Source organism: Mesoplodon bidens (assembly GCF_964165515.1).
Source record: "Mesoplodon bidens genome assembly, chromosome: 5".
In the NCBI taxonomy this organism is placed as follows: Eukaryota; Metazoa; Chordata; class Mammalia; order Artiodactyla; family Ziphiidae; genus Mesoplodon; species Mesoplodon bidens.
The window spans coordinates 105285366-105311199 of NC_138161.1; the positions used below are offsets into that span (position 1 = coordinate 105285366).

At 40.2% G+C, this 25834-nt stretch overlaps 1 protein-coding gene across 1 annotated transcript in view; it reads right to left on the reverse strand.

Moving 5' to 3' along the window:
* Nucleotides 1-1741: 1741 nt before the first annotated feature.
* P3H2 (prolyl 3-hydroxylase 2) overlaps nt 1742-25834 on the reverse strand; it is a 156332-nt gene continuing 132239 nt past the window's right edge. Inside the window, exons 7-15 of the mRNA XM_081235664.1 lie at nt 24789-24829; nt 22920-23014; nt 16461-16588; nt 15808-15903; nt 14890-15040; nt 13905-14022; nt 12870-12945; nt 8395-8535; nt 1742-2799 (exon numbers count right to left, since the gene is read on the reverse strand). Coding sequence (XP_081091790.1) covers nt 2707-2799; nt 8395-8535; nt 12870-12945; nt 13905-14022; nt 14890-15040; nt 15808-15903; nt 16461-16588; nt 22920-23014; nt 24789-24829 — 939 coding nt within the window. The 3' untranslated portion in view covers nt 1742-2706. The remainder of the gene's footprint in view (nt 2800-8394; nt 8536-12869; nt 12946-13904; nt 14023-14889; nt 15041-15807; nt 15904-16460; nt 16589-22919; nt 23015-24788; nt 24830-25834) is intronic.

Consider the following 25834-nt stretch of genomic DNA (forward strand, 5'->3'; position numbering starts at 1 on the left):
TCCTAGACTGGGATTCATAAAAATTGGGCTTCTTAGCCTAGGCTGCCTCAAGCACATACAGTACTTTTAAGTGAATTAGAAAAAGGCACCCCTTATGACACAGTCCTGCAGGTCTGTGGATTGATGAGCAAGTAGCATTTTGGGGCCAAATAGAAAAAGGCACTCCTTCCTCTACTGGATGCTGCCCTGTGCCTGGATTCTTGTGTAACTCAATTCAGCAGCCCTGGCTCTTCCTGCTTAAATTCTGGAACCACACAATCATTTTTATTACCTCTGAGCCTCCTTTTCCTTCCAGACAGAAAGATAGAATTGAATTGTGATTTCTATGACCCCCTTGAGCTCTAAAAACTACAAAAATTCTAATGAGCTTTCCTATCCTTCTACACAAGGGACTAGACATCACATAGATTGAAATTTATGAGCTTGATCTTTTAAAAATCGTCTGATGACACTCCTTAATATTTGAATGAAATTGTGTATGGTTTGATGTGGGGCAGATTAAATTAAACATAAATGCTTGAACGTATACGTGATGTCCCAGGTAGAACCGGACATGGGTAGCCTGCCAAACAAGAATAATGACTCTGTGTTGTCAGCAAGGAAACAAGATGGGGATCTACCCCAATGCCCATCTACTGAGGTCTCTGCTCACTCTCTGTGGGGCTGAATGGCAGTCAGTGCTGGAGTCCTAGCCTCTCCCAGAGCACCCAGAGCATCCAGGAAGCATGGGCTGCAAGGAGCCAAAGACTGATTTCTTTGTTGACACCTTGTTGCCAGAAAACAGAAATTAGATCCTTGGCCAGAACCTCCTATCAGCAAATCTGAGTGCCAGCAAATGCTTCTCAGTAAGAGAGCAGACAAATAGCAACCTCCCTTTCCAAAGCTCAGGGATTTTCAGCCCTAAAATTAGGTTTCAAGTTTTAAAATCACACATACACATAATGGACCCATTCACAATTCTGAAAAAGTTGGTAGAAGTAAATTTGGTTGTGTTTGTGAATATTTCTAAAATCAGTTTTATGGTTTGTTTTGTTTTAGCTTTGTTTTGTATTTAGAGCAAAAGGGAGGGCTTTTGGAAACAATTACAGCCAATGATGTCATTTTCAGAGAAGGAAACTGAAGCCCAGAAAGGGAAAGAGAGTAGCTCCAGGTCACACAGCAGAGCATATTTGATCAGGCTGGGATTATAATCTGATGCTCTTTTCTCTGTCCCATGATGAAAATGAAACCAGAAGGTTGGGTGAAAAACGGATGGCACATAAATCATTATGACTCAATTTTTCAGTCTCAAAGGATGAACGTTCTTACCACTACCCAAGATCATAAATGGCAGAAAGTAAATGTGATTTTAAGAAAATGCTTTTATCTGTTGGTTTTCTTAAGGGCTACAACCTCTACCACTGCCCATCACAGAGGCAGATGATCTCCCATGGGTTAGTGGGGCAGACTCCCTCGGCTAGAACAACCTCAGTCCCCACCCCCCAAAACATTGTCTTTGCAGTGTCTTCCTTAGAATTCACACCAAGGACCAGATGTTCTCTGGGTTAACACCTGTTTGCTAACCATCTCTGTTTCTTCAGAAGTAATGCCCTCACCTTCCTTGCAGCCCCCAAGCACCTGCCAGCAAAACTAGCCATGGCCCAGTATTACCCCGGGTGGTCCCCAAAGCTCCTGAGGGATCACAAAACCATTACCTGGAGACAAACGAAACATTTGGGAGAAGAAAAATAAATGCCAAATATTAAAAGAAGGCTCCCTTTATTTAAAAAATCAGATACAAGCACTAAAATCCATGAGCTGGAGAGCACCAAAGGGAAGGGGCCCCCAAAATATATGCAGATGGAGAGTGGAATCCATCAGAAATCCATTTTCCTCTTCCTGAAGAACAAAACACACCTTCTCAACAGTGGAGCCCATTCTCACGCAACGTGGCCATGGTGCCCTGATTCAGGTGGGATTAAAGGTTTCCTTCCGAAGTCACTGGGATGAAGAGCCATTCCACTTCAACCCCTGTACAACATTTTTAAAGACACAACTCCTTGGACAGTCCTTTCTGGCACCCAGTTCGAGGGCAAATTGAAGTTTCCAGTGTAAGGGTGCTCTCTGCTGAAAACACCAGAGTCACAAACTCCACCCAGGCCCTGGGAAGGCTGAGCTCCCCCGTCTCACGCAGTCCTCATCAGAGTCATTCCTTTTCAGAGCTTGGGGGCCCTCAAGCCAGCAATACCTGAAGCAGTTCTGACCTCACCAGAGACTCCTCAGACTCAAACTCATGGCCATCAGCCCTGGGGGAGATTGTGGCTGAAAGGCACAGAGCCAGGAAGGCCTTCTGAGTCCAAATCACACACTAACTTTAGACGTGGGCATGTCTGGGAGCTGTTGTTTCACTAAGAATGGACTTACTCCTTCTGCTTGAGTTTTAGGATCTGCAGCAAATGAATTGTGTGTGTGTGTGTGTGTGTGTGTGTGTGTGTGTGTGTGTGTGTGTGGTGGGGAGGACATGACTGGGCTTTGAGAGATGACCTGCTGAAAAACCAAGACACAAAGACCGAGAGGGGCAAAGCAAGCATCCTTAGGCACAGAAGGGAGATCTGGTGACTCATATTAACCTGTTAATTTATACCGTGGCTCTGTACAAAAATAAAAAGGTTCTCATAAGATTAACAATTTAAATAAATATCTGATAGAATACTCTTTTTCTCATTTTTATAGCTCATCTTTGGGGTTGATATTTGGTTTGTGCTTCCCTCGCTGTTCTTGATCCAGGATCGCGATCACTTCATCAGCCTGTATTCGCTCCTGCAAAAAAGACAATTCACACATTGCTGTTACAAGCATAATAATCAGTGGCAGAAGTTTCCTCAACACTTCCAGTCATCCATCTGTACATGGATGGGTGCTAAATCTGGCTAAGAATGAAACCACATCTCCATCCCTACCCGGGTGCCTTCTCTTGACTTCCCTATGTCCTGAGCAATTACCTTCCAAGATTTCTCTCTTGCCAAGAAATCTTGTATATTCAACTGCTGACTTCCCTTGCTACTTTGCAGTCCCACAGAGATCTCCAGTTCACGTCTCCAGGTCAGTGTTCAAGCTGAATTCACCATTTTCTCCCCCCACAGGCCTACTCGGTCCTCTTCACATATTTCTTCTCTCAGTAAAGACCACCACTGCTCCCCCATTTGCCCCAAAAGCCTGACCAAGGTTTCTTGGATCTGATAAATCACCAGTCCTCTCTGTTCTGCCTCCTGTTTCTGCCCCCTTTTTTTTTTTTAGTGCACATACTGTTGCCTTACTTTAGGCCAGTGTTTCTCAACCTTAGCACAGCTGACGTCTTGGAGCAGATAACTCTCTGTTGGGTGGGTTGTCCTGTGCATTGTAGGATGTTTAGCAGCATCCCTGCCTTCTGCCTACTACAGGTAATCAGTGGCACATGCCTGGCCCCAAGTTGTGACAACCAAACGTATCTCTAAATGTTGCCAAATGTGCCCTATAGGACGCAAAATAGCTCCTGCTTGAGGACTATGGGTTTACACTCTCATTATCTCTTTTTTTTTATTTTTATTTTTTTTATTAGTTTCTGCTTTATAACAAAGTGAATCAGTCATACATATACGTCTGTTCCCACATCCCTTCCCTCATGCATCTCCCTCCCTCCCACCTTCCCCATCCCACCCCTCCAGGCGGTCACAAAGCACCGAGCTGATCTCCCTGTGCTCTGCGGCTGCTTCCCACTATCTATCTACCTTACGTTTGGTACTGTATATATGTCCATGCCTCTCTTTTGTTTTGTCACAGCTTACCCTTCCCCCTCCCCATATCCTCAAGTCCATTCTCAAGTAGGTCTGTGTCTTTATTCCTGTTTTACCCCTAGGTTCTTCATGACTTTTTAAAAAATTCCATATATATGTGTTAGCATACGGTATTTGTCTTTCTCAAGTATCTCTTAACTCAGTTACTGCGGCAGCCTCCAATTGATCTGTTTCACACCCCCTCCCACGTGCTTCTGATGGACTCTTTGCACTTGAATCATGATCTCCACCCTTTCCTGCTCACTGCTCACAACCCTCACTTGGGTTCCCATTGCTCCACGCTCCAGGTCCAACCTTTTTTTTTTTGTTTTAAAGAAGATATTGGGGGTAGGAGTTTATTATTTTATTTATTTATTTTTGCTGTGTTGGGTCTTTGTTTCCACGCGAGGGCTTTCTCTAGTTGCGGCAAGCAAGCGCCACTCTTCATTGCGGTGCGCGGGCCTCTCACTATCACGGCCTCTCTTGTTGTGGAGCACAGGCTCCAGACGCGCAGGCTCAGTAGTTGTGGCTCACGGGCCCAGTTGCTCCGCAGCATGTGGATCTTCCCAGACCAGGGCTCGAACTCATGTCCCCTGCATCGGCAGGCAGATTCTCAACCACTGAGCCACCAGGGAAGCCTCCAGATCTGACCTTCTTGATGAGCTTATACGGACTCTGACTTTTCTTTCTTCTTCAGCTCACCTTGTCTTCCCCTCTCGCCTCACCTTATATTCCACCTTCCTGACTTACCCCAAGGTTTCTGAATGCAGCACTCTGAGAAGGACTTCCTCATCCTAGTCCAGGTTAAGTGCCCCTAGGATTTAAAGGATGCTTCCATTGCATTCTATGCTTTCTCTTATCCCCACACCAATCCTTCAACAGGCCCAGCTGGTCTACCTCCAAATGGCATCTCCAATCGCCCACATCTTTTCACCGTCTTTATCATGACTCTAGTCTACGACGTGTTAGCTACAGTAATCTTTCCTCTCCTGTAACTCCTGGGGCTGGACGAGGTGAGGAAGGAATATGGCGTCCCCTCTATAGTTAGAGTAGAATTCATATTTCTTGAGCAGCTTGTCCATCTGATCACCGCCTCCTCTGTGTCTTCTTTTCAGCCCGCTCTCCGCCTTGCATGCCCTGTTCTGGCCACCCTAGCTTTCTTTGCTTCTTGACTGTTCTGTGCTCCCTCTTGTCTCTGGGCCTTTACAACCTCCTCTCCCCCTGGAATATTCCTCCCAAGGCCTTTACCATGGCTAGCTTCTTCTTGTCACTTGTCTGGAGGCCCCTCACACTTCACCCCTGGCTCTTTTTTACTCTCAGGTCAGTTGCCTTGTTCTCTTTCCCACACATCATTTTTCACTATCTGAAAATCCCCCAATTATTTATTCTTTTACTTATTTGTTGTCTTTTTTCACTAGAAGGTAAGCTCCATGAAAGCAGGGAGTCTTGTCATGTTTGGTCACTGTTGTATTTCCTGTGTCCAGAAAAGCTACGGACATTTGGCAAAGGAGTATTATAGTTGATGAATAAATACAGAAGTGGATGAAGGGCTGTCTCTGTCTAAAATGTCTCTCCCTAAAGAAATCATGCTCATCTTTTAAGGCTCATGTCAAATGCCATCTCCTCAATGAAGCCTTTCCTGGTTTCCTCTTTCTATCCTCTAAACACCATGCATTTTTTAAAATTAATTAATTTTATTTTTAGCTGTGTCTCGTCTTAGTTGCTGCGTGCAGGATCTTTCATTGCAGTGTGCCGGCTCTTCGTTGCGGCACACAAGGTTCACTAGTTGTGGCCCATGTGCTCAGTACTTGTGGCACATGGGCTTAGTTGCCCCGCGGCATGTGAGATCTTAGTTCCCCAGCTAAGGATTGAACCAGTGTCCCCTGCATTGCAGGACGGATTCTTAACCACTGGACCATGAGGGAAGTCCCCACCATACATGTTTGCATCTAATAATTCCTACTGAACTTTGCTATACTTTTATTACTCAGGCCCCTGTATTATCTCTTCATTTTGACTTTAAACTCCCTGAAAATAAAAGTTATGTCTTATCTAGTTTGTATGTCCTATAGGTAGTCCCTAGCACAATGTCCAGCATAGCAAGTTATATAAAAAACTATTTTATGACTTGAAAACAAAGCCTCTTGTATTCAAGAGCTTGTAATTAAGCATGATGTTGACCAAAAGACACCTACAAGGACCAAATATACTAAATAACAGAAAACTAAACTGTCTTGATGTCCAAATAAAATGGGTGAGTATTATTTTTATACTCATCCATCTTGGGAGAACATCTTGCTGATTAGCAAACTGATGTAGATACAAAATGTTGCAATCTGAATGCAGAGGAGACTGTTGTCATGTACGTCCTGAAAGGAAAGATGTTTAAGAGCTGCAAGTCTCTCTATACAAGGAACTCAAGCTTCTAATATTGGGCATCCTTACCGGTATATGTTGTTATATACTCCTTGAGAATTCAGTGCCTTTAAAGTAATCTATAATGAGCATGGAAGTCTGCCAGTTCTCATGATGTATTGATAGGCAGGCTTTCTTTGCCCAGGGATTCAACCTGAGAGCAGATGCCTAACTCAGGGACTCTGAAGTTCTTTTGCACATTGAAATCACCTGGGGAGCTTTTAAAACTTCTGACACTCAGGTTACAGCCCAAATCAATTAACCCAGAATTTCCAAGGGTGGTAGACAAAATGTCAATAGTTTTGTAAAGATCGCCAATTGATTCCAGTGTGGAGCAAAGTCTGGTAACCACGTCATAGGCAAGATTTTCTAGCAGTTGCCTCAGAGGCTCTGGTCATTTTCTTCTGTGACCACTAGATGTCGCCACAGCCTGGAGATTGAAGAATTTTCCTAACACTACTTTCCAGGTTAGCAAGGCTCAAAGAGATCTTTGTGTTAGCTTATTTTGATATAAAAAAATATATATATCTTGGAAGAGAGGGCTGAGGTAATGAATAATAAAACAGGTTAAATGTTTATTGAATTAAACATTAAAGAGAAAAAAGGGGGAGGCAATTTTTCAACAATGTGATAGCTGCACTGTGTACTCAGGTACCTAGCTAGGTTCCTTAGTCCAGAAGGAGTGATGTGGAGGAACGCTGACATTTTGGATGTGGAGACACAGGAGGAGAGAGGAATTACAGGTGGAGGAGACTGCTCAGTCCCCAGTGAAGTTTTCAGATCTCTCCCTGCTCAGCTCCTTCTGTCAGGACCATTCTTTTCTCTTTCTGTGCCTGGCTATCATCCTCTGCTCTCTTAGGATTGCACTGATATACGTAAGTCTTCCTTGCTATCCCCCTGCAAATGCAGACTGCTGTTTTCTCCCCATTTGCTTTACAGCCTTTCTAAGCTCCTCGTGGCCAAAGCTATGTTTTGTTCAACTGTGTACCCCCAGGGCCTACCTAGTGGAGTTTTCCAGGCACATAGTAGATCTTCCATAAACATTTGTGGAATATATGAAAGAATGCTTAGGGGATATGACCTAAAAACTGAGTCAGGTTTGAGGGCAAAAAGTATATGAGAAAGAGAAACTCATTTTAAAGTTTCTGATGAAATTGGATTCAATTTAGGGATGTAAAGAGGACATTTGGTTAGAATGCCATTTTCAAGACTAGAATTTCATAGCTTCATTAAGACTCAAGGCTGGAGGAGACTTTGAAGTCATCCGGTTTAGCCCTTGCCATGAAGGTTCAGGTTCAGGTTCAGCGTTCCATGCCAAGCAGTTGCTGAGGCTTTGACTGCAGCCATCCAGTGACAAGAAACTCAATACTTCCAAAGAAGACAAGTCCACCAAACAGTGCTGACGATTAGAAAGTTATTCCTTATGCTGAGCCTAGATTTTCCTCCCAGGGGCTTGTATCCAGAGGTCTTAATTCATCCCTCTGCAGCCTCACAGACAGACACCATAATCTCTAGACACCTTAATCTCTTCCCACAGCATCCAGAAGGATATGATCATGGTCTATCACCCAGGCTAAGCATCCTTAGCTACTTCCAATAGAATAATAACAATATTTTAATATTTAATTTAATAGTAGTAAATGATAAACTTTCAGGTCTCCTCACCTTCTTCTACCTATGTTTCATAAATTATTCAGTGAACCTTTTAAGGATTTGTTGAGAAAACAAATCAGTCTTCCCAGTGACCAGTAAAAAATGATTCCTCTCTCTTGATGCTACAGTTTATTAATAAACTCAAGACTAATTAGAGACTGCCAAATATCGTCATGATGTCTATTTCTGCAAACCTTCACTTCTAAGAACCCATCTGATTAAGAACTGCATTCATAGCCCTACTTTTCCTCAAACTCGTCCTACAAACATCAAATGCGTAATTGCTAGGTCATGGATCTGATTAACAAAGTTTGTTCTTGCTTAGAAAACAGAGCCAGTGTTGGAAACCAGACAGAAAGTTTTCTGTAGACGTTTTTGTTTGGTTTGGTTTTGGTTTTGGTTTGTTTTTTTTCCCCATGATCTCTAAGATCCCTGAAGGGTTATGGATCAACCCAAAGGACTCTTCCGATAAATCAGTTCATGAAGCAGGTCTATAGCATGTCTCAGTGGCTTACTGGGTGGGTCAGAAACTCACCAATTCTCTGTAGAGTGGGTCCAAGGTAAACCACAGGGCCACAGCACACCTCTGGCCCTTGGTGACTGCCTTCACCCCATGCGGGTTCTCTCCTCCAGATGAGAAGCTGATCATACGCCCACACTTTGGTTTTATAGAGGCCTGAGAAAGAGAGTGAAAATTTGACTCTCAATTCCTATACTGTTAACATTTCTACAATCCCCCTTCTCTATCCTTCTAATGGAGTCCTGGGGTCGAAAATTGCTTCAATTTCCTCATCTGTAAAACAAAGATAAGGTCAAAACAATACCTAATTCAGAAAATAAAGTTATCAGGTAAAACGGTTGGCACAGTCCATGGCAAATGGTAATCACTCAATACATACTATGTTGGTGGCTGGTAAACTCCATGAAGGCAAAGACTCTCTCTTTTAATTCACATCTCTAATTTTAGCACTAGCATAACATCTGGCCTAAGTAGGTGTATATTTAATATTTGTGGAATGACAAAAACAAATCAATGGGACATGTAGAGTGATGGTAAATTCTTATAATTGATCTAGGTAGTGGTTCCATGGATGCACCCTTTCTAATTCCTTATTGTGCATTTATGGTTTGTGAACTTCTCATAATACAAAATTATTTTTAAGTCAAGTCTAATCCCATGTGATACTTTAATTCCTGTTACAATATTCCTGCCCAGTAGTCCTTAGCCAATGTTTTCATACCTCCAGTGATGAGAACACACCACCCCTTCAGGTGACCAATTCCATGGCCTCCAGGGCTCTGGAATGATGGGCACAGTCCTTCCAAGCTTGGCTCAGATGGAGCTGTCCACTAATGATTAGGTAGGACAGGGTAGAAGGGAAAGAGGCACTGCTGGGGGCCCTGAGCCAGAGCATTAGATCAAACAAGCAGGCTCTCCAAACTGAGTAAGCTGAAGCAATGGAATATTAGGGGTCTTGCTTCCATGAATAAAGTGTCTGCTCTAAGCAAAGTTCATTTTTCTTTCTTGAGAAACACAGAAACCTGACTTATTCCATAGTACAGCTTAGAAATAAAAGCAAGAAAGTGGCACCAATCGTTGTACTATTTGATAAGATGGACCAGTTCTAACTAGCTATTTTCTGAATTGACTTGATACATGACCATTAGAAGAACCTTTGGTCCCCTTCACCATAAAATGGGATGGCTAAGTTTTTCCACTGCCAGCTTCAGGAGGAATATTTGGAAGATTTCTTGAAGTCCTTGGATGCTACTTAACGTAGGTATTCCCAGACTGTGTGACAAACTTGTGGAAAGTCAAAGGTAAATGGAGTAGTCAAAGATCCTGAGGTGAGTGTGTGTGTGTGTGTGTGTGGTGTGTGTGTGCATGTGTTAAAAGGAAGAGCAGAGAAAAGCAGTCACTTTCTGGGTTACTCTTCTGTTCACAATTTGTGTTTGCTAGAGAGAGTTGCTTTTCTCAAGCAGCTTTATCAAAGTGACTTTCTGATGTAAATCTAGGTTCCTAGTTACTGGTGCCTTCAGCATCAATCCGATTTTGTGTTTCTGGAGGAGGAATTTGTTGTGCATTTTCACACAGAAACAGCAAAATAATTAATACTAGAAGACATATGAAGCAGGACAGGAAAGCCTTCCTATACGCATGGCTTTAGGATCTAATTTCAAATTTTCTGAGCTGCTCACTCCCTGGTGCTGGTCAAGGGCTTACTTATCCACATGTGCTTGCCATTGCTTGTATGTGATTAGAGTCTTGGCATCAACATCTTACAATACTAAAGAGAGGCTGTGGGAACAATTTAATGTTTTGTCTCTGATGGAAGAATTGAAAATATGTGTACACATGAAGAACTCTGGGAAAAGAAGCTATCAATTGCCTGAAGCAGTTGGGATTGGTTATAGGTATGTGGAGTCACAAAGGACTAATCTTATCAAATGGAGAGCATCACCTCTCATATATCAGGTATGCGGAGGAATAAACAAGCTCCACTAAGGACATTGTTTCTAAGGGAAAATGTATTCTGAAGTTTAAATGATTGTAAACATACGTTTGGAACACAGCCCCACTGAGTTTAGTTTTTCATGAAGCAAATGGAACTCATTGGAGTTTATCTTTTTCAAACTTGCACAGAGAAACCAAAATAACTAAATATCCATGTTTCACAAATATGCTGCTGTCGAAAATAATCCATGGTTCTTCCAAGTATGATGAAAGAAAATTCCTTTTGATTTGCATGTGACTGATGATTAAAGTCAGAGAAGGCTGTGTGCTGTACTTGCCTTGAATAAATGTAAATCTTCTGCCACCATTCAGTAATTATACAATTTCCAGATTTTTCCAAAGTAAATAATTTAGGAGATTATTCTTCCTTGCATAGCACAAAGCTGGGGCATTTCCCTGCTCCAATTTTCCCTCCAGAATCAAGGGAGGGAAAACTGAAAAGGAAAACTATCCACTTCTCTTTCTTATTGGCACTGGTTAACTAAGAATTTTAATTATCTACAAAATACTCCCCAAACTCCACCATATGCATTAATGTGAAGTAGAACGAATTTTTGAAAATAGATCTCTCAACTTGGAGCTTTTTCATTAAAACATTGTTTAAATTAGTTTTTCTTTTACTTTTTTAGGGGATGGTGGTGGTTAGATTCAGTACTTTTAAAAATAGCTGCATCTTTATCTTAAAAGTATAAATCTCTTAAAGGGGAGTAGTATCTGCTTTCACATCTTTAAAAAGCAGAATTACAGTTAATTTGCATTCAAGAAATGGTGAATTCACACATATTTAATGATTCATTTAATTAATGATTCATGCATAGTATGAATTAATGATTCATACATATCAATAATATTCCCGCCTTACTTATTTTCAAACATTGAACATTTCCAAATATGGCCACTAGATGGCGTAGCAAATCTTTTCAACCACCTGCCTGATTTTCTTTCCAATTGTGTGAGATTCAAGCAGTTTTGAACCTGTTAGTAGAGCTCAGAAATCAAATGCTTTCTGTACAGAGGCTTTTCAAAAGTTGATATTTTTGTATTGGCATTTAAACTGAGCCTGGATCATCAGTCTTGATTTAATTTCCCAAATCATGAAGCATCAAAATACTCCCATGATAATATTTAAGCTTTTTACAAAAAAGAGTGTGGGGCAGGGCTTCCCTGGTGGAGCAGTGGTTGAGAGTCCGCCTGCCCATGCAGGAGACACGGGTTCGTGCCCCAGTCCGGGAAGATCCCACATGCCGCGGAGCAGCTGGGCCCGTGAGCCATGGCCGCTGAGCCTGCGCGTCCGGAGCCTGTGCTCCTCAATGGGAGAGGCCACAACAGTGAGAGGCCCCCGTACCGCAAAAAAAAAAAAAAAAAAAAAAAAAGAGAGTGTGGGGCATCATGACCTTTTAAATATACAGTATATTAAAGTGTATGAAATATTTTTCTTAATTATATCAATGTTTCTGGACAATTTTAACCAGAATTCCCATAGGTTTTCCCTTTAAATCCAGTAATACATCGTTTTTATATCATTTGCTTATACCCTGGTAGTATGCCATGAATGAGACCAAGAAAAGGGTACAAAATATGAGAGGAAAGACATAAACTCAGAAAAAAAGTTGTGGAAATAGCTTATATAATGCAAAATCCTTTAAGTTTATCACATACATGTCTCAACTGTTTTGATTTTGTATAGAGGAAAGAGATATCTCATAATCTACTTATAATTCAATTATCTCCTCAATCAGAAAACCTCTTTTTTCTACCATGGCATATGCTGTTCGGCTAAAAAACCAAAGATTCTGGCTATATGGTTTATATGTGTTCAGTAGGCTGGTTTTCCAAAGGCATTAGTTTGCTTAGGAAGATGGTGGTTGAGTTTAACTTTTGATTTTTGATCTACGAAGGTGTGTTTAGAATCTCATCCAAAGTATGAATATATAACACATGTGTGTCTGTGTGAATGTGTATATATCAAATTCCAAGTATAGGTTTACTTACCATTAGAATTATATATATATATATATATATATATATATATATATATATATATATATACACACACACACATATCACAATTTGGATAATGAGGGGTATGGAAGCCAATGCTCACCTAAACATACAGAGCACCAGGGTACTTGAAAGCCATTCTGTAGAGGCATTTGACTTGTCATAGTCGTGGGTGATTTAAGAATAGGTGTTTTTAGGTTCCCATCAGATTACTTGGCAAAGAATCAGAAGACCTAGGTTCTGGTTCGAAGTCTAGCACAAACTAACTATATGATCCTTAATATATATTCTTTAAATTACCCATCTATAAAAAGGAAAAGAAGATTTTTATTGATGATTTCATTTCTAACATTTTATAATGTATACATTTACTGGATCTCTCTCCACCTCATGAATTCTCAAGCTCAGAAATATTTGAAATCCAGCCGTCTTTGGAAAATGGCAAAATTGAGACTAAAAATGCTAGATAAATTTGCAAAAATAGGCTTGCTTACGGTCACAGTTTTGGCATCCATCTCAGTGAATATGAATTCTCCTCCTTCAAAGTCATCATTCATATATAGGAGAGCACTGTAAGAAGAAAGGGAAGCAATTTGTACTCTTATATGCCTACACAACATCACCGCAGAATACTGCAGACTGGGCATGAACTGACCAGCCTGATTAGTAAGTTTCCTCTGAACTAAACATTAAAATGATTGACCCTCCTAACCCTCAAGAGTAAGATCAGATGTAGGGTCATAACCCTGAAGTATTTATTTATTCCACCCAGGTTAAAGTTTTAATTATATGTCAGACTTCATCTCACATTTCACCTCCTCCAAATAAAACCTAGCTAGGTTTAATCTAGCCCTTTGATCTCGCCCACAGAATCTAAAACTCTGTTCTTTCCTTTTATACTAATAACTCGAAAGGATGTATTTTTTCCGTTAAGTAGCTGGAGAGATCTAAGGGGTGTATCCAAGTCTTGCAGATAGGGGGCGCTCAATAAACATGTTTGTATAGAGCACAGTGTAGTAATAATTAACACTATATACATGATGACTACAACTCCTGACTCTTTACACAGTAAAATATCATTCAATAAAAGAAAACTTTTTTGTCCTGAGTTTTCAGTTTCTTACTTACAAAATGCAGACATAGATAAATGATGTGATGAGATCCCTATGCCTGGTGAGATGCACACCCTGTGTTCTCAGACTGAGATATTAATACATATACCACAATGAATATGTTTAAATAAGAGCCAAGTGAGGAAAACAACCCATAAACTTTACTTTTTATATTAAAACAAAATGGGCATTCTGTGGAATAAAATGCAACAAATCGTACAGGGATTTTTAAGATAAAAATATGATATGCTGAAGTCACTTCTCAGTTGTGGCAGCTGCTTCAGAAGATTATTTGAGCATTTCTGCTTCATCGAGATGAATGTGATGACAAGCAAAACAGATCAGCTTTCTAGTTTCCATGGGGTTTTGATAACTGTTGGGCAAAAAGCTTGGTTCTGAATCAGATGCTGGCGGTACCTATAGTCCCGGAATGTGTAAGCAGGAGGCTCCTTCCAGCATTCATTGGCCTCTGGATCCAACAGGCAGTTATCAGCATGGATGGGATGACTGAGGTCATTTCTTCTATCCTGTTGACCTGCCAGAAAAGGGAACAGGGAAGCATGAGAAATTGAATGCTGCAACCTCCAAGAGCAAAGCTGGCAACCTGTCTTCTCTCATGGCTGGTGCCCCTTGAAAATTTGAGGATCAGAAGGCAGAGCAGGCTAAAGAACACTGGGCAAGCACCGTGAAGAGACTCTGGTCCTGCTTTGATATGAACTTGATGTAAAAAAACTGTAGGCAAGTCACACCTGTCTCTTCAGCTATAAAAGTTCTCTGATATAAATATACATGCAGAAATTCCATGCATTTCATGGGCTGTACTTTGTGTGGGGCAGTCAAAGGATGAGGATAAAATGCAAATGTCAAAAAAAAAAGATTTGATGCAGCTGAAGGTTCACAAGTGGAAAAGTCTACTTCTGTGACATTCTCTCTCCCCTCCTCCTCAGGAGGGTATAGAAGAGAAGATGTAGAGAAAAAAATAGTGATGCCAGGGAATGAGGAGGTCTCTGCCTTTTTAAGAACATTTCTTTCAACAATCCTTTTCATCTTCTATGCTTCCTCTCAATGCTGGTGGGCATAATGGTGACTGTAATTTCCAGGTTCTTGAACGCTGAAAAGTGAAACCTAGAGCAGAAAGGTATTCTTCTGTGTGATTGTAGCAAGCAGAAGAAATGGATTTGAAAGGGAAAATAGGCAGCGTGATGGTCTTCTAATACTTTAGGGGACCAGCAAAGTAGGAAAAGAGGGAAGGGAAAAATCAGAGTGAGTAAGCTTTTGTTTTAGAAATGTAGAACCCTTCTGAACCGTTAGACTGACATGTTCATAGAGCTTTGTTCTGCATTGTTTTCTTTCTCATTTCACTGTGGGTAAAAGGGAACACGTTCAGATTCTGGAATCTCACCAGACAGGGCTGTGCGGCAGACCATGTGTGTATAGGAAAAATACAGGGTTGAGTTCAGCATGAAATAGGATTCGACAATCTTTCGAGCCTTCTCGCTGATGTCATAAAACAGACGGGCACTCTTCAGGGAGACTCGGCCTTCATAACCAAACTGAAGAAAAAGAAGAACATTAGAAACCACTGGGTTGATTGGAACGCTTAAGGAAACCAGATGCTAAGTTTATTAAGCCAATATAGGATGCTCATCTCTCCGTTGGCTCGTGGGAATACTACTACAGACTTGTGGATTTGGTTTAGGAAAATGAGGGAAAGTTGAAAGCTAATTATTCCTCTCCTCTTCTCTCAAAACACTTTCCTCACTCTTCTACAAAAACAACTCTCAGGGCTTCCCTGGTGGTGCAGTGGTTGGGAGTCTGCCTGCCGATGCAGGGGACGCGGGTTCGTGCCCCGGTCTGGGAAGATTCCACATGCCGCAGAGCGGCTGGGCCTGTGAGCCATGGCCGCTGAGCCTGCACGTCCGGAGCCTGTGCTCCGCAACTGGAGAGACCACAGCAGTGAGAGCCCCGCATACCGCAAATAAAATAAAATTAAATAAAATTAAAAAAAAAAACACCTCTCACAGTACAGACTGATAATTTTTTGAGTACGTTTTCACCATTGGATCTTGAGCTTCTTGAGGACAAGGGGGTTGTGTATTATTTGTCAGATGCAAATCTAGGAAATAGAGTTTGATCAATTGATAACCAAATGGAGGAATGATGGAGTGATTAAAAACAATGAAGGTGCCATTTCATACTTGCTCCCTTCAATGACCTGTTAGGTCTATATCTTAAACCCTTCTCTTCCCTGTATCTGCCATTCCCAGAAGATCCTGGGTTGACAATTAGGAATTCAAATCCAAAAGAAGTTAAGTTTTACTTTGAGTGCTTTCAGGACAGTTGCACCTTCAAACTTTTCATTGGGTGTATGGGGTGAAGTTTTTCCTCTGTATCCATCACCAACAAGCATGATTCCCTAGAAGCAAAATACAAGGTGCTTTATTAATGAGGATTATGAATTCATCACATCTCCCTTTCTGCCTTGACTGCCAGAAAGCTGAGAACCAAAGTCAATACTCAGAACCATCTCCATTTTATTCTAGGATTCAGTATCATTAATTCTTCCAACCAAAAGAGGGATCTTTATTTAACTTTCACCCCGCATTTTCATTATAAAATGGTGCCACCATTTTCTGTAGAAATAGGTAGAACATAAATAATTAATATATTGATTAATTATTGATAAAAATAAAGAGACTTTTCCAGCGACTTTATATGATAGGCAGGGCACATGCTGGATACAGTTGTCCTAGGAATTAAGCCTCTAGCTCTTCCAGACCCAAGAGCTATGTCCAGAGCTGGACAAAACTACAATCACCCCAACCCAAAGGCTATGAAAGTGCCTCCACAATCAATGTCCTTGTCCTAAAGAAAGTAACGTTTCAGGCCTGGTTTCCTGGCTCCAAGTAAGTCCAGGACCAAAGCTCTTCCATGCTCAGGCCAGACCAGTGCAGTGGGGGTCCCGGTCCTCACACTAGCCACGCTGTGTAGCTCCCGGCACTGTTCTTCCGACAGGACGTTATCCAGGAGGACGCGCTGAGTCCCGTTCAGCTGCTTGGAGTTGTAGACGAACGTGATGTTCTCATAGAGCAGAGGGCCACCTGCGGGGACAAAACACATGGTTGTCCTTGTTACCTCTGTCCCCAAGGTGGGAAGCACAGAACACCCAACAGCTTTCAAATGTGCAGTTCAGGAGTCAGTTTCCTCACGAATATTTAGGAGTGCAAAGACAAATTACAAATCTGGAAGCCTGAGAAATGCAATATGGATTCAAGAAAAAGGCAGATGTCTGGCTACCAGGTTTCCCCATGATGTTGTAATTAATGTATTACATTTGTATAGGATTTGGGGATTGATAAACTATTTTTTTTCACTTGATTCCAGGGATGCTCCTGCAAAACAGACTGGGCATCTCATAGGATTCTTCTCAGTGAAGACTTTCCAGAATTTTCTCAGCAGTGGGCCCCTCCCTTCTCCACAGCCCTGGGTTCCTACCTCTGCCACAACATCTCATTCAATTACCGGATGACATGACATCACGTTAGGTAAAGACTTTTTAAAGAGATAGCAGGACAACCAAACAATTGAAAAAAAAAAAAAAAAGAAAGAAAGAAAGAGAAAAAAATTATTTGACGGCATGTTTGTGTCCTCAGTTCCAGCAGCATCCAGAGCAAAACCTTCACCAAGTAACTCGGGAATAAATGCCCATCAGGACAGTCATAACCAAGTCACCTGACTCCTTCCCAGTCTTCTTTCCACCACCTACTGACTCTGGATGGTCTGACTTTTGGAATAGCTCTTTTTCTCTGCTCTCTGGGCAAATTATATCGATATATATATATATATATATATATATATAATCTCCCCCACAGGAGAGTTTCCTGTAGGCATCTGCTCCCTCACTGGACAGAACTTACAACTTTATAAAATTAGCTCCATATTGGCTCTTCAAAGCATTATGCTTTGGGGCTATGTTTTAGGTGGCGAAATTACAAAATCTAGACCTGACATGGTTCTTTCCTCATAGAGAATAGGACTGAAGGACAAAGCCTCTGATGGTGAGGAAATCTTCCAATGTAGCAAAGTACAAACACCTTGAACCAGAAAACTGAATAGAAAAGCAAAACTTGTTTTTCTCCTCTTTATAATATTCCTCCTAAAGGACCTTATGCCTGTCAACAAGAGCAGCTCACCATGGAGGGCATGGGGGTGAGGAGGGCTCCTCCCATCCTCCTCAGTTGGGCAATGGTCACCAGCACACTGGTCTAAAACACATCATTGAAGGAGAAGGAGACAACTGAAGTGGATGTCTACTCTTTGGCTTTAAAACAGATTAGTCAAACTAGGGAACAGCACTGAATGTTATTAGCCCAGTTGGGATAAAAGAGTTACTACAGCCCATGATTAATGGAATATTAAAATAATGGGAGACTGTTTCTCAATCTTGAGTAGTGTATTGTTATGTGTTAAAGCAAAAGTTCCCTAAGAAGCTTCAGTGCTGACAAATTATTTGTACTGCAGTTTTACTTCCATGTTTGCAATCAAAAAACTGTAAGTACAGTATTTATTTTTATAGCTTCATACAACTGTCATACCCAAACCAATTTACAAGATTAAATAAAAGCAAGACCATAAAACCAGGTAAATTCAAATTAACAATATTAATAAAATGGTTAATGTTATTTTGTGGAAACTAAAAAGCAGTGTTCCACATGAATTTTCTAATGAGTGATCTGGCCCTGGTTCTTCTGAGCCAGCATTCCTCAGAGTGCTCTTGGTGAGTAATGACTCATTCTACTACAAGTTTTCTCTGTTGAAACTACTGTGAAATCTTAGTGGACCATGATGAATTTTGGCCTTCATCTGGTCTTAATACATTATTCATAAGTTTGTCCTATTTCAATTCTTATTAGTCTTTGACCACTGAAGTGTTATTAACCCATGCCAATGTGATGGTAACTGCATCCATACCCACTGAGGTATGAAATCTCATGGCAGTCCTTAGCTATAAGTGGTTATTCAGATGACCCACTAGTTGCCCTTCTTAATTTTTTTTCCTCTTAATTTTTTAAATGGCCATCAAAATTTATAAATACAGAATTTCTTGGATTCCAGGAATATATCCACAAGCTTCCAGTTTTAGTATCAATCTTTTGGATGAACAGAAAATACATACATAAATGTCTCTATCTATATCCATCTATATCTATATCTATATATCTCCTACAATTCAATGTTTTTCAAACTGTGTTCTACAGAAAAGTTTTTAATGAAAAAAGAGTTTATTGATCAAATATGTTTGGGAAGTACTGGAGTAAACAAAATTTAAGAGGACTTCTTGGAACTTTTAATATGTGAACAGACATTATGAATATCCTAAATATCAATATAATATGCAGCAGTTCTCACCCTTAAATAAACACAATACCCACCATTTCTTCCTTCCCTCTTTCCTCCCTCCCTTCCTCCCTCCATGCTTCCTCTCTCCTTCCCTCATTCCTTCCTTCCCCTCTTCCCCTTCTTTCCTCCTTCCCTCCCTCCCTCCCTCCTACCCTTCCACCCTCCCTCCCTCCCTCCTTCCTCCCTCCTTCCTTCCTATGGCAGAGAGACTCTAGGTTGGTCCCTAATGGTCACAACCTCCTGGTACTCATAGGTTTGTGTACTTTGCTCCCCTCAAGTGTGGGTGGCGCCTGGTGCTTGCCTGTAACTAATAGAATATGGCAAAGGTGATGGAATATCACGTCTTTGATTGGTTACATAACATTGCAACTCCTATTTTGCTGGTTGACTCAGTCTGTTGCTTTCTCAGCTTATAGTCTGATGAAACAAGTGGCTGTACTGGACGGGCTCACACGGCAAGGAATTGAGGGCATCCTCCAGCCAATAGTCAACCAGAAACTGAGAACCACAGTCCAATAGCCTTCAGGAACTGAATTCTGTCATCTGAGCTTGGAAGAAGATAGTTTCCCAGCTTTAGAAGAGACGTCAGCCCTGATCAACACTTGATGGAACCTTGTGACAGACCCTGAAGCAATGGACCCAGCTAAGCTACCCCCATAGTCCTGACCCACAGAAACTGTGAGATAGTAAGCGTATGTTATTGTAAGCTGCTACCTTTGTGCTAAATTTTTTCACAGCATGGAATGGACCTCTTAACAAAAAACACAGTTTGTTTGGGAAAGGTTGCTCTAATCTATATAGTTAAGATCCATAGCCACATTGAGACTCTCCCTCAAATATTCAAAAGTGAATGGCATATTCCATTTCCATTCAGAAACGTAGAGGGAGATGTTCCTTCAACAAGAAAGACAAGATACTTGTACGTTCACTGGAAAGAATTTTCTAGTATAAAATTTGAATAGAAATGGAAGACAGATCAAGGGTTTAGTGGACTAGGTTGGTTTGTACTTTGCCATGTTTTTCTCATTTTCTATATTGAGAGTGTATCACTTTAAATATATTAGTTTATTTTCAAAACATGTCTTCAAAAGTTATTTTAAAACATTCAGAAAAATGTCTACCATGCTTAAGCTCTGTATAAGTATTTTCCATTATTATGATGATCATTTTTGAATTGTTAAAATATGCCTGGTATATTGTGTTAAGTTTGAATGAGATATCTTAATAAGCATATGGCATAATGGATTATATTTAAAAGAGAGCTACTGGGATATTGACAATTCCCCCAACCATGGCATAAGCAATATACAAAGATCAGGTGAAGGGACAGAGAGCAACACAGAGTCTAAAATACCTAAATTCTAACAGGTTTGGGCAGAATCTGTACTAGACATCTGCCTTTCATGTAGTTCGCACAACCACAACTAAACCCAGAGCTTCATACAGAGGTTTCCCACATATCCATTTAACAAAAAACAGGCAACTACCTACCCACTAACCAAAAGGAAAACAAAAATATAAAAGGAAAAATAAATCCTGTCATTCAAAAATGCAAGTCTACCAGCCTATAAATGACTAGTAGCACAACAGACAGAGAAAAACATTAAAATAAAAATAAAAATGTAGTCCAATAAGTTGTGGCTCCTGGGATCTGATTTGACAGCTTCAGCCAACTCTTAACCACAGCCTAAGGAGATTTAGTTAAACAACTTAATTCTTCCCTCATTCATAAAGTATGTGCCTGGCTCTGACTCTCCATTTGCAATAAAGAGGAATCTTACAGGAAAATGCTCTTTTGTGTTCACTGCCTATGGCTCATGGCAAGAAGATATATTTTACCATAAATATGACAAGGTCATATAAGTTACGACGGGAGTGTGCTAACAAGCCCTTATATGAGCACTGCCCTTTACAGTTTACAAAAGACTTTCATATTCATCCTCTCCAAAGAGTTGCTATCCTTCTGTTACAGGTAAAGGACCATAAGGATCAGAGAGAGTGAGTCTCTAGTTACCCATCACTCTGGAGAACATCAGACTAAGATAGGCTTCCTGACTCCAAGTTCAAAGTTATTTCTACTCTACCCCTGCTGACTCTGGGATTATTACTGAGCAGGGCTTTTGGAAAACTGGTGGTTGAAAGAGGAATGGATAAGTGACAGATGTTTTTAATAAGATGACATGCATTTTCCAAGGACTGGAGTCGCTCTGGGGTGCAGTAGCCCTGAGTCACTCCCATCTTAATGCTCAGGAGACATCCAGTATGAATACTACTAAATATTGTTAGGTAACAGAGTAGATGGAAATCTCTTTGTGGAAGATGAGAAAAGCTGAAATATATTCTAATCTGGAAGCACGCATCCTTTCTTGCCTCCCTGACATCTGCTTTCAGCCAGACTAAGATGTTGAAAGTGTTTTCAAATTGGGAACTTTGCCTCTGTCTACCACTGTTCTTAATTTAGACCATATTTTGATCTCTAGTGACTGCACAGAAGGCTTTCCAGTAGGTTCCCAGGGAACATCCTATGATTCATTAGCCCATTCGATGGCAGAAATGATAGAATTTGGCAACCCAGTCAATCATGACCTTTCTCCATCCTGTGTAGTTTTCTGTTCTACTCTTCCCATTAGCCTTCTTAGTCATTTGCTGGACATCAGATCCCCTGGTAGCCAGGAAAAAAATGCTTTGAAATTTGGCAACTGTCCTGGAGCTTCCCAAACGTTTACAGCAAAGTGCCGGCTTACTGGCATGTACTTCCTGGGTGATTTCTCAGCTTAAAAAGCAACTTGAACTCTGGCTGACCATGAAGCTCTCTGGCACTTGTAAAATAGCTTGGGCTTTGTGACTACAAACTGAGGTCCAGGTCAGATTAGATGAGCATATTATCCTGTTTACTGCCTCAAACTGACTTGGAAGCTGAGGAAGGAAAGGGCTGGGAAATGTGAGAGCTGCAGAGAGCCAGAAGTTTTCAAATCAGCTAGAGGAATGTGCTGACATCTCTCTTGTTGGGGAAAGGGGGACTGTATTTATTCTCAATGAAGGTTTTTTAAAAACCTCTTCTTATCTTGCAATTATTTAATCAATAGGGGATACATTTCAGATATCTAGACACTGCTATGTTCCATCATCAGGTGAAGAACAGAAAAAAGGATTTGGATTCAAAAACCTGCTTAACCTATTACAAGCTCTGAGACTTTGGATAGGTCACTAAATCTCTGTGAGCCTCAGTTTTCTTACCTGTGAAGTGGGGGACACTTTTCTCACAGGAGACGCTGCCAGTATTAAAATGAACTGTGGATAAATTTGCTGGGAAAATTGTAAAACATATAGAAGTAATAATAATTGTTAAGGATTACTACTGTTGTTAGTACTACACTTGCTAATAAGTTATGATTACAAGAATGTTTGGCTCTATATAAAACCTACGTTGGCAACACTCCACCTATGACTCCAGTCATTTTGAGGTTATGTAAACAGGCATCTAATATCCTGCTGTCTCCATCTCTGAGCCTTTTGTGTCCTTTGTTTCATCCACTTGAATGGCTCCCTCCACACTTCTGTCAATCTAATCTAAATTCTACTGATTTCTCTAAGCCCTGATCAGATATGTGCCTCAAGGATCTTAAGTTAACTAATATCCCGTGTTACCTGTCTCTTCAAGTTTCCCCGATACACAGTCTATTCCATGCTCTCTAACACTCCCCTCCAATGTGAGAGAAGTAAGCCAGGTAACCTCTCCAAGCCTCGGGTACTCAGCTGAGGATGGCAATGATCATACAGTCCCTGCCTAGCTCACAGGACTCCTGTGAGTGAATTTGGTAGCACTTTTGTTGAAAACCAAAAGCAGTGATATACACAGCTGAGACATTCTTATTTTTGAGACTTGCTTTCAGAATTTTATGAACTGGAGTAGTTTAGTCCTATTCTTTATTTTTTAGTGAAAATGGGTTCTACCCTGATATGGGTAAGAACTGGCCAAGTCCCAGCCTCCCCTTCCCCTCCTTCTAAGAGTAAAAGTGCAATAATACTTACCCTCTCTTAGGTCTCGTTCTATCTTGGGTGATGACTTTTTCCGCGTTGATAATCCATGAACTGCTGTCCCCTCCACATTCACTCCTGAAGGAACCCTGCCCATTCAAAAAAAAAAAAAGTTGAAATAGCAATATCCCATTGAATAAAAATGTTCAAAGGCAAAGGATACGTTACTCAGGTAGTCTATGACTTCATATTGTATATTTTTGTGGTTCACAAGTCCACTTCTTTCAAGATCAAATTAGATGCCATTGCCTCCATGAAGCTCTTCTCTATTTTCCCAATGAGTGTGCTCTATTTCACTTCTCTAAATCTTCTTAGCAACCTTTATTACAGTTCATTGTATCCATAATGTAAACCCCTTGAGATTAGACTTTGAGTACCAACAGAGCATGAAACAATGATCACGTGCATGTTTACAATGCTCAGAGTGTTGTATTATAAGTGTTGAATAAAGCGCATCACTGAAAGATGGTTGAATTGAAATAAATCATGTCCGAGTGTAGTGATTCTCAACTATTCCAAGATAGAAGACATGAGTTTGTGTCAAACCTTGTGAACACACACAATAAACATGATACCCTTTCAATATATACAAACTGAGCAAATCCAAATATGCATATACATTCTTGGATCTCTTGAAATAATTTGAGGTCACCCAGGGGTTGAGCCCTTGAAGCTCAGTGAAAGACCACAAGATTTTGAATAAGAAGGTCTGGATCTGCCAGTCCTTCATGGTGAGATACTGAGTCCTTTGCCTTGTCAGGGCCTCAGTTTCTGATTTTGTTAATAACCTGGACCTCAAAATCTTGTGGACTAAGAATGTCACCTGCCATATCAGTAAATGAAGGACGTTGCGACCATCAAGCCATCAGCCACTACAGCCTCCCCTGATGGTGAGCCCTGAAGGAACTGAGGATGGAAAAAGGATACCCACCATCAAGGAGTCAGGCACTGCAACCTCCCCACAACGGTGCACCCTGAGGGGACTCAGAATGGGAAAACACAGGACACTGGCCCCAGAGAGCTGAGGTGCATATCAAAGGAATGATTTCAATGAGCCCAGGCTCTTGAAATCTTCCCATACATAGAAAAGTGTAAACCCTAAATTAACTAGGGATGTCTGGTTTTCTTTAATTAACAGTAATATTTTGCTATTCTGACTGTCTGCTTTTTGTTACAAAACTCCTATACATCCTGGCTCCTCCCTTAACTCTTGGGAGCAGTCCCTCAGAGCCATTTGAGAGGCTGTCTCCTGGGCTTGAAGTCTTCAGAAAATCCACTGAATAAAACATAACTCTCAGTTTTAGAGTGCATTTTTTTTCAGTTGACAACCTCAAACGTGTAACTCCAAGATTCTATGACTCCTTGAAATGCTCAGAACATGTAAACTGACTTTTGACATCTATCACTTAAAAAATTGAGTTTTCTTCAATTCTGATTGAGTTCATGACACTTAATATTTTAGCTTGCTGTGAAACTTTCTGAGCTTGATGCTTTCAAATAAATGCAGTAAGAAAATTTAGCATGAAAAAGATAATTTAATTGTTTTTTTCCTATTAAAAAATCAAAAACAGCATCCAACTTTCTCTGATTTAGAGTCACAGAACATTTAGCCATTAGAGATCACCTGATTCAACCCCTTGATGTGAGGAAAAGCATGAGACCCAGAGAGGAAGATAAATTATTTAAGGTGCCTTGGAAATAAGAGGAAGAGCTGGGACCAGAATGAAGAACTCCTAATTCCCATTTCAGAGCTCTTCTAATTATATCCTTTTGCCTATTTCATAGAGCCCAAGTTCTTTATAATAAATATGATTCTAAGTATTTCTTCTCATTACAAATAAACATTCTAAATGGAGAACTTACTGATTCTCATCCTGTCGTCCTCCATATTGAATCCAATAATTCTGTTTTAAATTAAAAAAAAAAAAAACTCAGTAGTTTTGTCACTAAAATTCCATGTACAGAAGTAAGATAAAACACTCAAAAGACCTAAAATATTAGAAAACTTGCATATTATATAAAGCTATAATATGGTATTTATTTTAAAATTTTAATAAAAAAGAAGGCTAAGGTTGGTGCAATTTTGGCTAAGACAAACTGGATTTAAAAAATAGCATGGAATTAGCCTGGGCATCCATCCTTTTGTCTAAGAAAGTGATTTAGAATTTGGTAACAAGAAGACACTTAGAAGATAATTAAGTATAACTCCTTTCACTTTTATAAATAAAACAAATAAACAAAAAGTCCAGTCTGGTTAATCATCTGTATAAGACCATAAAGTAAATGATTTTTTTCCCTAGGGTTATTTGGGATAACATAACTTTCAAAAATAGTAATACCGGATATAAACATATTAGAAATATTACACTAGAAATGTACATTAAAATTATCCTAATTTAAAAAGTGTCAATAAAAACATAACTAACAAAGAGACGAAAAATGTGTTATAAGTAGGATATATTATAATCAGTGCTTTTTATATTAACTATTAACATGTACAGTATATAAAGAACTTATATAGCAATGAACAGATAAATGAATAAAATACTTGTCCAGGTAAACCAAATGAGAGGACAAATACTTAATAATAATTTGTGAAAAGTTGATTTTTGCTAGTAATCAAAGGAATACAAATTAAAACAACAGTGGTGCACCATTTTGTACATAATATATTAGGCATATGAATGAGTTCAAGATGTTGCTTCTCATTGTTGAGACGTTGATGGTAAAACCATAAACCTTTATGAACCATTAGGAATAATGAAGGTACCAGAAAACTCTCCTAGAAAAAATATTTCAAAAATTTTAAACCTTCTCATATACTTTGATGGCAGAGTTAACCCACTTCTGGGAATTTATCCTATGGATATAGTTCAGTAGAAAGAAAAATGCTTAATGCATTCATCTGG